Below are 13,507 nucleotides of genomic sequence, written 5' to 3' on the forward strand. Positions count from 1 at the left end.
TTTTAGCGTTCTGAAAGTCTTTTAGTGTACAGATACATGTCCACAATAATATAGCAGCAAACAACTATTGTCAATGTAAAGATATAGTGCTATAACAGTGCTATAGCAAGCTCACGGCCGCCGCTCTGCACTGCTCTCATACAGCGGTTACAGCTGATAACGTCGTCCCGACTAACTGCGTCGTCACGGAAGCGTAGCACCCACCTTCTGGTTCCCCGTAAGGTAAACCCCGTTAGCTCTGTCAGCACTTTCCCTGTAGTTTGCACTGTTAGCGCATTCTTTCTACTGACCAGCAGGGGGCGACTCCTCTGGTTGCAAAAATAAGTCTGATTGTATGGAAGTCTATGAGAAAATGGATCTACTTCTCTTGATTTATTACCTCAGTAAACATTGTAAACATGAGTTTATGGTCTCAATCTTTAGTTTCAAGTATTTTTCAATACAGCATGATGTTCATTTAGTAAGTTATGATCCATTTAGAGTCAAACAGACCATAAAGCAGGATATGCTTGTGATTGACAGGTCGCTGCCTCTACCAGAGCCGTATACGCCGTCTCTACCTCACTCATCCACATTCCAAATATGATTAATTCTGTTCATTAGTTGCGGAAAAAACAACATGGCGACGGCCATAATCCAAGATGGCGACGACGGAATCACCTAATTTGAGGCTTCATAATGGCAGTCAACAAATGGGTGACTTTGCGATGACTACGCCCACTCCTAATATAGTCAATAGTATTTGCGAAAAAGAATTCCACATATATGATAGAAAAATAATATTGTCCACATTTTGTGGTTATTTGGGCAAAGCTCCGGCATGTAGGTCAGAGTTTAGACGGTAAAGTGAATACATACTGTCCAGAATAGGATTAGGACACACAGAGGAAAAGCAGGGAGGCGGAGGTAGTCGTGAAGGCAACAAACAAACCTATAAGAAAGTGAAGCATTGGGACACAAGGGTCGGTTGATTTGCGGGGGCCTCATCTGCTTTTACTAGTAGCAATTTGGAGAAAACAAGATACTGAAATGAGGACAATTTCTTTTCTGCCAGCTCTCGATGGTCAGCTCATGCTGTAACTCCCCACACCGGCCTGCCTGCCCTGTGTTTTTTCTGCGTGAGATTAACTGTAACTGCATTTGCAATACGTCGCTTATTGGCGATACATCAGGGCAGCTGCGCTTCTACAGTTCTTTTTGTTTTTTGTTTTCCTGGGAGGAGGGTAGTAATAAAAACTCTCAGATATGAATACCAAACAGACGCTGTAATTTATATTCCTGTAGACGAACAGGGCGCATCACACACACACACACAAGCGTCTCTTACCAGGAAACGGGTGAGATAGAAAGAAGGGAAGAGATTGAAAAGCTTCTCCCAAGAAGAGAAAGAAGACTGCATTGAAGATACACAGTCGAGTAGCATTGCTGCGGTCTATTTTTGGCTCCCCCCCACGCTTCACCCCAAATGCCACCCTGTTCTGAGACTTTCTTTTTTCTTTCCAACTTGAGTCATTGATGTAAGGTTTGCTTCTTCCAAAAGCATGACAAATGCACAGGTACTGACCATCACGCCACTCCCCTGATACCAGATAATTCACTATTAATTCACCTCTGACCTCTCCCCTGTGATGTATGTCACGGAGTCAAATGCCGGGCGTGTCCTGCCTCATGCTCCGTTCAGCCACTGTAACGTTTTTCCACCCTGCAACAGAACATATTGACAAAGGGGTTGATGAAAAAATGCCACTCGGCATCCGGCTGCCCGATTCTGGCCTATCTCAAAGTTCCGAAGCGGGAATTCATCAGATGAAGGTTGAAGGCGCCCGTCATCGAATGGTCCATTAGGCTTCCCGGCGGGTCGATGGTTAACTAATTGAAGAGAGCTCTGGCGGGCGACTTCCTTTGCCCGTCCGTCCAATCCATAACTGGGGTTGAATGATCAGTCAAAATCCCAGAGTACTAGAGCTACCTCGATTGACCCCGCTGACGACGAATGCGTCGACCGAAACCCTGACGGCGATGTAATGACTTATCGGGACGTGTCCTACCCCCCCTGCATATTAATTTATGCCGGATAAGGTTGAGTAAAGGAAACACTTGTCGTGTGATGGCTCAGAGGTATCTCAGGTGAAGCTCCAGACGGCAGCATGTTTCCTATACGGGTGATGAATGATCCTCGAGCCAAACCCATTCCGGCGTACGAAGGCGGGACTGTACTTACTGAAATAGGAATATAAGAAGCGCCAGCGAGCCTTTGAAAAATGTGTTTTTTTATAGATGGAGGGATAAGCCTTGAAATGAAGAAAGCTGCGTTTGGAAGCTTTAAACACATTAAAACTGTAGAGATCTAATCCCATGCGTGATGATAAGCACCCGTGGTATTGTGTGTGTGTGTGTGTGTGTCTGTGTGTGTGTTCACTTTTGTAAGAACCCCCAAGTGCCCGGACTGCTTCCCATTTTAACCTACAGCCTTTTCATTATTTTGCAGGCCCGTGGTTGTCGAAAAATTAATTTTCAGGGACGGACGGATTTCTATGGAGGTGGTCAGCTTGTCAATTTTTAAACATTCTCGATAAGGCCCCGAGAGCAGTGGAACGAACGGAGCCAATGAATTCATTATGAGGCGCCCAGCCGACAGGATATAGCGATAAGTCAAAACATGAACGCATTCCACCCTCTCACCCTCCCTCCGATGCTTGAAGGGAGGAGATGGTTTGTGTGAAAATGGAAATGGCGAAGAGCCCAACCATATCGTTCCCTATAAATTTGGTGGATAATCTCATAATTTGCAAGGACGGAGATTAATGGAATTGTGTTGCTGCGGAAGTATAGCGACTGCACCAAATTTATGATTAAAAATTTCAGATGTTTAAATGAAATCATCCCTCTTGAGAAGTGTAAGACGTTTGATTAATTGCCTTTCTGTGAGCAGGAGCCACTCTACTGCATAAAATGGAGGCGTCGTGATACTATTCGCAATAAAGCATTGCGCTTCTTTTAAGGTGGGGGACTTGCAAGTGATCGAAAAAATAAAATGTTTAAATTGATTCAGCAGAGGCTCAAAGATCCCAACTCACCTCCCATAATGTAACTGGATAGTGCTCATTTGACCCCGTCGAGTTTACCTGACATGCACCCTCCACCTAACCTGACCCGCCGAATGGTTTGTTACAAAGAAGCATCTGAGAAGCCGTCACTGGAAAACAGTTTTAAAAAGCACAGGCACTTTAAAAAGAAATGTGTGGCAGGTGATTGATTGCCGGATGGTTTGTCCAAACTCTTACCGAAGCCAGTCGGGAGAAGAGCAAAAACCTCTTTTCCATCAAGAAAGTAAAACTGTTGGTATTGAAAAAATAAAAAAATGTCATATTGCATTCATATTCATATTTCATTCAGTGATTTTATATCCCAACATGAAGGTCTAAGAGCAATTTTGCCTCACGGCCAGCACTATTCTGTGAAGAAATTAAAGCTGCACTAATCAACATTTATATTGATAAAGGATCAAATGACTCTCCTCAAACTCGCTTCCAGCCACAGCAAGCAGTTGTTATTAGCATGACATCACACCCACTGGGCACTACCGGCTCAGCACGGAACTAGTGGGTGAACATAGTGGAGCATTTAGCAGATGGAGAGACACGAAATGTTCTTCGGAAGTTGGTGGAGAAAGATTATAATTGACATTCATCAGGTGGCAAGAAATACCACTACAAATGAATGCTATCATAGCTCCACATCTGCTGAATGTGTAGACAAGTAACTTTTTGCTAACACATTCCCTATAACAACTTTATAAGGTGGTAATATCTAAATGCAGTTTTTACAGCTTGTTGCTTTTGTAGTTCAATTCATTCAGAGAGTCCAAAAATACAGCAATCATCATAAATAGTCAGTTTTAATTGTATCCTCTCAGGTAAAAAAAAAAAATCACATTAAATTAACAATAATAATGGTGCAATATCATTGTAAACAATGTTAGTTTGGCCACACTTCTCATTTTGCTGCAGCAGGGTGTGACAGTCTGCTCTGCTCAGTCCTGGTTCTCCCGTTTCTCCCTTCCCTCCAGCAGGCCCAGCAGTACGGCCTGGGTTTCCAGCTAGTGTGGTGTTGGTGTTGGTTCCCAGAGTGGACCGGCGGAGCAGTGAGGCAAAGCTCAGCTCCTGTTGGAGCTCCGACTGTAGATTGAAGGCGGCGGCGAAGCCGAGTCTGGTTCTGTCCTCGGCAGGCTGGCCGCTGCCTCAGCCTCCCCATTGGGAGTCTGAGGTGAAGGAGTTTCTGGTGAACCTGCATGATTTCATCTGATTTTGCAGAAGAATTTGACCCAATAAAGGATAAGCATAAAGAATGATGATGATGGTCTCGATTAGTTATGTGGGTCTTATTAGGTATTAGGATTCAATTGAGACCGTTTCATAACCAGTTAAATGTCCCCTCAAGTATCATACGATGATATCTTCCTACATTTTGAAAACAAGAGAGATGAAACCTAAACCTCTTAGACCATTTCCCAAATATGTTCAGATGCATCAATAAAACATCTTTTAAAAGTTTGGAGCTACAAGGACAAATTTCTTCATTTAGTCGTGACAAGAAATATTCTATTATTAAGGGCCCTGCCTGAACAACTGAATAATACAGAGGCACAAGATGAAACACAAACATTTTAACATGAAAAGTCGAGCGTGTTTTGAATTGTGTTTTTATTTTTTATTTGGCCTGCATTCATTGATATGAAGAGGGTGGACAAAACAATGGAAAAACTCATCACTATGAGGAAATGCAATTCAACAGCACCACCAACCACATTCTCCAAAACTATCATGCGGTTGAATTAACACCTCTCTGTAATGACAGAAACTGAATATGACCTTCATGAGGGGAGGGATTTACTGCAGTCTGTTTTATTAGAGTGCAGTGGTTTAATGTGCAGCTAGGTGTACCTAATATACTGATAAGCAACCGAGTTTGTAGACTCCAATCCCAAAATGTGAATAAGTGACGTGACATGACAAAAATCCTCCAGAGCCACAACTGCTTAGTAGTACTTAGTAGTACTCCCAATGACTGGTAAATTGACTTTGACATGTAAAAAACAAACAAAAAAAAAAAACACCATTAAGTTTGAAATGTTCTATTTCCATTTTATGAGCCGTACTTGGAAACACCTAGGAGACCCAGCAGGTATACATTAACATGCTTCAAAAGCTCCACAATCATCCCGGTCCCGAGAAATCCTCCATCACAGGTTTAAATGACTACAGACCCGTCGCCCTGATGTCTGTGGTCATGAAATCGTTTGAGAGGCTGGTGTTGACCCACCTGAAGAACATCACAAGGCCCCTGCTGGACCCCCTGCAGTTTGCCTACCGGGCAAACAGGTCGGTGGATGATGCAGTCAACATGGGACTGCACTACATGCTCAAAAGCTCAAAACTGTGGAGATGACAGTGGACTTCAGGAGGAGTCCCCAACAACACCATGTGTCTGCGGTGGAGACCTTCAGGTTTCTGGGATCCACAATCTCCCAGGACCTGAAGTGGGCCTCCAACATCAACACCATCAGGAAAAAGGCCCAGCAGAGGTTGTACTTCCTGCGTCAGCTCAGGGAGTACAACCTGCCCCAGGAGCTGCTGATCCTGTTTTACTCAGCTATCATCTAGTCTGTTCTCTGTTCCTCTATCACTGTGTGGTTTGGATCGGCCACTAAACAGGACCGGAACAGACTACAATGGACTGTCAGGTCTGCAGAGAGAATCATTGGTTCCAGCCTGCCCTCCATCCTGGACTTGAACACCTCCAGAGTCAGGAAACGGGCAGGCAAGATCACTGCAGACCCTTCACACCCTGGACACAAGCTGTTCCAACTCCTCCCCTCTGGTAGGCGCTACAGAGCACTGTACGCCAAAACCACCAGACACAGGAACAGCTTCTTCCCGCTGGCCGTCACTCTCATGAACAATTAATCAGCCAAACTGCACTACTACCTTCATTCTGCACTATCACCTCAATTTCATGGACACTGTTGTTGTATAGGGTTATGTTCATATATATACAGTATATACACTTTTTGGATATATATTTATATTGTACATGTTTTATATATTTTACATTTGTTTTTTCCTGTTTATTTGTAAATTCTGTGTATGTACGTGGAGAGCAATGTAAAACCGGAGTCAAATTCCTTGTACGTGTACATGGCCAATAAAGCTGATTCTGATTCTGATATGGTTAGAGGCAGACAGTAAAGTCTGTCTTCTGTGTGGTTTAGAAGATGGATTTTGGCAAAAAACAGCAACAAAGAACACACGAGCATGCCGCTCTAAAGCAAAGGGAAGTTTTCAAACAGCCGGAAAGGTCTCGGAGCAGAATTTGTTAGGTCAAAAGGAGTCGAGTAAAAAAGCTCAACTTCGCCCACCCAGGTCCTCGTGCACTCCTGCAACATTTAAAAAAATAAAAATGTAATGGTTTATCCACTTTGCACAAATCTTTATATAAAATTCAAGGCTACTTTTATAGCCCCCCTTGCTGAGGAGAAGCTGTCGAATAGGAGCTCTACCTTTATAAAGACCAATGTGTGCCATTAGTTCAGCTAACTGTTGCCGCTTCTCGTTGCTGTCTGAATCCAATTTCCGGGTTATGTAGGGAACATTTAGGAGTTATCTGACAAGTGGCCAGTCAAACTGTTCACACTGTGGGGCAAAAAAAAAAAAAAAGGGTGGCTGGACGCTTGTCACATGTTCCATTCGTAGAAATAGAATAGGAGTAGAGCAGACGTTGAGCTGTTTGCCGTGGCCATTTGACGAGTACAAAAGATAATGGCGATGGGTGTCACGGTGACGACACACGTCAGTGGGGCTGTTAAGTGCGTTGCTCCGCCGCTGAGTCGGAGGTAGCGGAGGTATAGTCACAGAGTGAATCTGTGACTATCACACACACACACACACATCATAGACACCGACACTGTAGTTTAACACGTCACGCTGGCACGAGTGATTCGTATGAGTTCATATATGGATGTCAGCCCACTACAATCGTTGCAATTAAAATGGATTGGAAAAAGAATTGTCGTTCTACTCCTATTCTTTTTCTATGGTTCCATCACTCCAACCAAAACAGTATTCATTTATTCTCTTGTATCCTGAATCAAACTAAAGGGGGAGATACTACAATTCCGTTGACGTATGCGAAATTGACGAATCCTACTAAGTTTCTACAGAGAGCAAGAAAGCCGGATGACGTTGCATGATGAAAAACGAAACGGCAAGTTGAATGGTGATTCGCCATCCTTACATTTGCATCATCATGACTCAACTTAATGCAAATCCATCGCAGGGCAGCATGCGCGCGAAAACTCAATCAGTGAAACTTGGCAGCGCCGATCAAAAATGAATCGGTATTGTGTTGCTGCACAGCCTACATCTCGCCTCAAATGTTTCCGTAAACATATTTGGGTTTTCCGTTCAGCTGTAAGATGAGAAAGTTTGTGACCCGGCGGCCGTGTTGAAAACAGTCGAGCTAAAACCAAGAATCACCCACCTGCTGGAGCAAACTGGACCATTTCTGTGTTCCGCCGCATCTTTCATTTTGTCGTGCCGGATTTGGCATCTTGCCACCGTAACGGCGCGTTCCGGCAGAGACGCAGATTTTTTCCGCCGTCCACACCACACGGCGTCATACCACACCGTGAGTGTTTCTTCTGCACGACTTGCAGATTTTGTTGATTTTGATTGTGTTCATCGGTGTCATTTCTCTGTTGTGCTCTAGCCTACAGGCAAAGTGAATACTGTCAAAAGTACAGTTACGAACAAGATGGATCAAAGATCTGTGGATGTAGTGCTGTGATAAGATCGGGAGAGGTGTGCAAAGGGACTTTATTTTGAAAATTGGCCAGGTGCTCTAGCCGTTTCACTTCCTGCCCGGCTCGATCTGCTCTGTGCAACGCCCCCGCGGCTCCGTCGGAAATAGGCTGGCCGCATATTTTTTTTTGCGGAACAAAGCGGACAGCCACTTCTGAAACTAGCTAGGTGGCGTCTGGCGGAATCACAAGCATCGGCTAGAGTAGAAGCGATCACTCTGGCGGCTAAAGACGCGCCCGGTTGAGTCCAGGCGTAAGAGTTATGCTATCGGGATGCAGTGCAATGATTAATGTGAGTGCTGCTCATGCAGAGGGCTCAGTGGACCAGAACTTAAAGGCTGCCATTATTCAAGTCCACTACCCAGGGTATTGCCACTGTTCAAAAAGTTTACCCCCCCCACTAAGAGATGACTGCCCCCAAAACTCTTATTACAGCTGTCAACAGGAAACTCTCCAAATCTTGAACACTCTCTGTGCAAAAGCTTCTTTCCCCCCCCCGCCCCTATTTTCTTCATAAGCCTTATTTATTTTCTTCCACTCGGCAGGTCTGGGACGGTGGGTGGGGGGTTTGATTTATGGAACGAAGAGAAAAAAATGTCACGAGGTAGGAATGCTAAAGGAAGCGGGACTGTCGCCTCAGCATTGTAAAAATTCACAGCTCGGGGGTGCGAGACTCAGCGGCTCCTTCCTCAATCATTACAGACGTGTGTTGTGCATGCATGAAAGCAAAAAAGAAAAACAGACAAAAAATTTTAAAAAACTGTAGAGAAAGGAGGAAGAGATGCGTAAGAACTTATCTGTCTGTAATTTATCACACCGCCACTCCCACACTGACCCTTTCCCCCCGTGCACTGACCTGTGAGCTGGATACTAAAAATTGGTTCAGATGAAATGGACACTACAGCAGTGCATTGTGGGTAATATATATCCAGGCTCTGGTTCTTTTTTACTGCAGGAGGACTGATAAGTGTGAATGAGTGATGAATCAGAAAGCAATTAAGTTTGCCTTGGCAGTACCGCAAATACTTTCAAAATGCACTATTACCGAGAATACAGCAACGGCTGTTAACAAAGTGCCCATACACACATCAGCCATCTCCTCACAATTATGCACATACATATCGATTCATCAAAATCTATTTAGTGTGAAAAGTTAGAACTCGAGCATCTTACTCTTTACTTTTGGCTTTTGCCAGTTGAAAATCAATTTGGCTGAAATCTGTTATTCATAACTCCAGATATTGTCTTGATTCAGTTCTACTACTTCCACAGTCCTCTGCAGTCAAATAATCAAACCTGCATTCAGCCACACACACGGCAGCTGGAGAGCCTATAGTCGCACGGGGGCTCGCCTCGAGCAATTACCTGAGCGGAATGTCCAAAAGTGATGCACAACGACATCGTGCATAGAACTTAGTGTTAGACGGATTAGGTATCGAACGATGGGAGAGTTCAGAGTGTAGGTGTGACCGATACTCCTTCCCTCTCCACACCGGCCTCCTTCAGCCCACCTCACGCCATTTATCATTCCTCAGCTTCTCCGACTATGTATAGAACAACTTGTCCTGAATAACGTGCTCAGATGTTGGGTGGAATGCGTGATGAATAAAGAAGGAGAAGAAATAAAAATTTGTCTGACTGAAGATACTCATCTGCTGGACTGGTTTTTAATCTACTACAGTGTAGGGATGTGCATTTGCATGATGGACACACTGTGTGTGTCAGGGGGACGGAAGGACAAGGGACTGAGGACAACGCAGTCACAAACCTTGGATGTTAAGCTTGATGTGTGTGTGTGTGTGTGTGTGTGTGTGTGTGTGTGTGTGTGTGTGTATACTCAACCCCATCACAAATAAACCAATACTGCCTTGTCCAATCATGGCAATAGAGAGCAAATTAAGGAAGCAAGTAAAAAGGAGAATAGAGATGAAGAATAGCCTCTGAGAAGGACAGGTCCATTATTGGGAAGTAATTATGCAGGCACGAGGCAGTGATCGGTCAATGACAAATATATTAATAAATCCCCTGCTACCGGTGCAGCTCAATTAACCCCTTAAACGGAAAGGGCTATTTCCCAATCAGGAAAGTGAAAAAAGTAGCTCTAGGTGTTCCATTTGTAAGAAAAGTGCACTCAGAAGAGCGTCCACCAGGTGAGGCTCCCTCTCCCCACCCAAACAAAGGATGCACTGGAATATCACAAATAATAATAATAATAATTATGCATTTTATTTATAACGCATTTTCATTAAAAAAAAAATCACAGAAAGTATCACGCCTTAATTTAATGGATCACAATATATGGAATTAATCTGCAGCTGCTCCGGTTTAAAATGAGACCAAACTTTTCTAATTGTTTGTTTTTGACCAGGTGAGGTTGTTTTTTAACCGAGAGGATTTGCACGGATTAGTTTATAACCGGCCGGTTAAGGGGAGCGCAGAGTCAGCAGTCATTGACGGTAAGAAAAACAGTCAATAAACGCTATTTTAAAAGAGTGACTCATCGCACACACAAGAGGTCCCGGAGAATACGGTCATAAATGAGCGCAGAAGATATCAGGCTGATGGGTCCAGTATTTTGTGAGATTAGCCGTGGACAGACAGACACTCGTACGCACACACACGATAGAAACTCATGATCTCCGCCAGGTGTTATTAAAAAAGCAGCCGTTAATGGTGCCTGATTAGTGAGAAAGAATGGGCTCCCATCATGCAGAGCCACAACAACGGAGTTGTTCACATGAATAATTAATCACAACCACCTGTGTATGTTTGTTATGGCTCAAACAAGAACTGTGCAGTCAGCAGGCCATGGACTCCGTAAGCAGTTAAAACAGCGATAACAATGAATACGGGATTAGGTCACACAATAATGCTGTACAGTGATCTACAGTAGTATGTGTGGGATGAATGGAGGAAGAATGTTTTATTTTGATAGTCACTCTCCACACCTGTCACGTCTTGTTGCGCTTCCTGCGTCCCCTCCCCGATTAATCTCACCTGTCCCGCCTTAGCCCTGTGGCTCACTTGTTCACTTCCCCATTAGTTGCTCACTGTTCTCATGTACCATAAGCATGTGCTGTCGCCATCTAGCGGGTGTCTCTTCCGATCAACTTTTAGACACACAGGGAGAGAGAATGTTTCAGTGAGGGGGGGCGGGGGATGAACGAGCATTTTGTGGCATTTTGTTTTTATTCACCTCCCTCCTATCGTGCCCCCAAACACGAACCCCCTTGATTACCAATTAAGGAAGTTGTTGTGTTGTGAGACAAATGAGCTGGCACGGTGCTCTCGTTGGCGTTTTAGGGACACAATGGCCTCTTGCGCACGAGACACACAAAAAAAGCCAAATGGGCTCCAACCCAAAAATACAGCCTCCTTCTGAAACTATTCGATTTTCCGCGAACACACACACGCACGCACACACACATACACGCAAACCCGGAAGAGTGTGCGACTCTAAATCCAATCCAATTTCAGGACACACACCAAAGGGGGCTCGGTGATTCATTAAGAAATCACGAGAGAGACTAACTGTTGGAGCTGTGCGCTGGCTGCTGTGTTACAATAAAGACACAGGCACCATTACGGCAGCGCCGAGGTGCGCTTCAGACGCGTCCGGAACGGAGGCAGAGGGCTTCTTTTTACCCCCCTTGCGCAAGGGGAGAGAAAACGGCTCGCATTGACGTCAAATGAACTGACTTTTTTTTTCTTTTTTACCGCTGGCGTGACAGAGGCGAGCGGAGCTGCCACTTTGTGACTAAAATGTGCGCCGAATACATCAACCTGAGAGACGCTGCTGCCGGCTTTTTCAATTAGGCGAACCGGTAACACGCGTCGCTATTTTACAACTCTAATCGATGCTTTGCTGATCGGAAGAAGAACTCGCTGTGAATTTGAGATTTAGTTGCGCGAGAGAGAGAGAGAGTGGATGGGGGAAGAGAGCGACGCTGCATCCCGCTGTTGACAGAGAGACCACTTGTGTGCCGTCACAACTGTGCCAAAGAGACAGGGAGTCTTTTTTTGGAAGCCACCGGAGCGGACCCGACCGGCATATCAATCAGCGTCCTGGGGAGCACCGAGGAGGAAAAGGCATTGTTTTAAAGGTGTGTGTGTGTGTGTGTGTGTGTTGGGGGGTGGGGGGGGGGGGTTGGAACAGAGAGCGGGAGATGGCACTTTTCCCGTTTAAAGCAGGGTGGACATCAACAGTCAGCGGCAAACTAATGTAAAGAAAACAAAAAAACAGTTCCCTCTGTCTTGCCGCGGGTGCGCACCGGCGAGGAGGCGCAAGAGACCCGCAGGATCATCGATTCGCACTTTGAGATCTTGCGCTGCTGCTGCCTGTGTGACAGGAGCAGACGGAGAGGAGACGGTGGAACGGCGGGATTACCGGGCGCTTCTTCTCCCATAAAAAACGAAAGATCATTACATTGTTTTGTTTAATCATGAACGCCAGGATATTGTTTTCGCTCGTTTGTTCTGCAGCGTTTTTCACCGGGCTGCAGTGCGCCTCGACAAGGACCACGGCGGGGATGGATGTCCCCACCGCCGGCTTCGGCAACGTGAACGGCGGCGGCACCAGCGGGGAAACGGGGAGCAAACGGGACTCAAACCAAACCATGAACTCCAGGCTCAAGAGGAAAACCCTCGCGGTGGATTTTGCAGTCCCTTCTCTGTTGCGCTATTACCTGGCGGAGTTCATAAAGAGACCCCTGAACGGCGACTGCCAGACTTCCAGCGGGTGCTACGCGGTGCGCGCAAACTTGAAAATGCGCTGCACACCCCTGCAGAAGACCGTGTCTACTTTTGCGGACTCCGCGCCGAGGAACGCGTCCGCCGAGGGACAGCTGCCCTTCTCCCACAAGCGGCCGCTGTCCAAAGTTCTGAAACTAGGCTTGACGAAAGCCAGCAGGAAATTGAACCAAGTCGTGGTGGAAATAGGAGAGGATCTAGTGCGGACGGGGTGCGGGGGTTTGTCCGTGCACGAGGAGGCCCCGCCGCTCGACCTGGAAATGGACCTCACAACTATTCTGGAGTGGTGGCTTGGCGCGGAGGGGGCCCGGCTCAGGGTCCGGCTCATCCCAGAGAAAAAGGCGCAGGTGCCTGGGATGGAGGATCGCTACACCGCGGCCATACGCGCCGCGGACCCGCGCCTCTTCCTCCAGATATCCTCCAGGGGTGAGTTTGTACTCATTTTATTTTTTCAACTCTCCCTCCCCTTCTCTTTTTCTCTCTCTCTCTCTCTCTCTCTCTCTCTCTCTCTCTCTCTCTCTCTCTCTCTCTCCCACGTTCACATGCACACACGTGCGCGCACATGCCACGTCTCGGCAGTGGTGCGTTCGAGTTGCTCCGTCACGGTTGTGGTTTTGTTTTTTTGACGTTGAATCCAATGTGTCTAAAGATGCGCGTGCTGCTCTCAAGGCGAAAACGAGGGACTCTCCAGACTCTCCAGACTCCCGTTTCATTGTTTCATTATTGATGCCCACGGAGAGACGGGGAGGCGCTGATGTTGATTTCATTCCCCCAAACTCTTTAGATTTGTGTTGCTTTTTGTTGCTGTCGCTGGGCTGCGTGCAGTTAGAGGCTTGCCTTGGTTTATCAGTTCTGAAGCGCTAATAATTATTTCATTGGGGGGGGGGGGGGGGGGGGGGG

At 46.0% G+C, this 13,507-nt stretch overlaps 1 protein-coding gene across 1 annotated transcript in view; it reads left to right on the forward strand.

The window, feature by feature from the left end:
* Positions 1-11,256: 11,256 nt before the first annotated feature.
* alk (ALK receptor tyrosine kinase) overlaps positions 11,257-13,507 on the forward strand; it is a 383,896-nt gene continuing 381,645 nt past the window's right edge. The window contains exon 1 of the mRNA XM_031866715.1: positions 11,257-13,033. Coding sequence (XP_031722575.1) covers positions 12,301-13,033 — 733 coding nt within the window. The 5' untranslated portion in view covers positions 11,257-12,300. The remainder of the gene's footprint in view (positions 13,034-13,507) is intronic.

This window comes from Anarrhichthys ocellatus, unplaced genomic scaffold, assembly GCF_004355925.1.
Source record: "Anarrhichthys ocellatus isolate YVR2014 unplaced genomic scaffold, GSC_Weel_1.0 scaffold36, whole genome shotgun sequence".
Taxonomy (NCBI): domain Eukaryota; kingdom Metazoa; phylum Chordata; class Actinopteri; order Perciformes; family Anarhichadidae; genus Anarrhichthys; species Anarrhichthys ocellatus.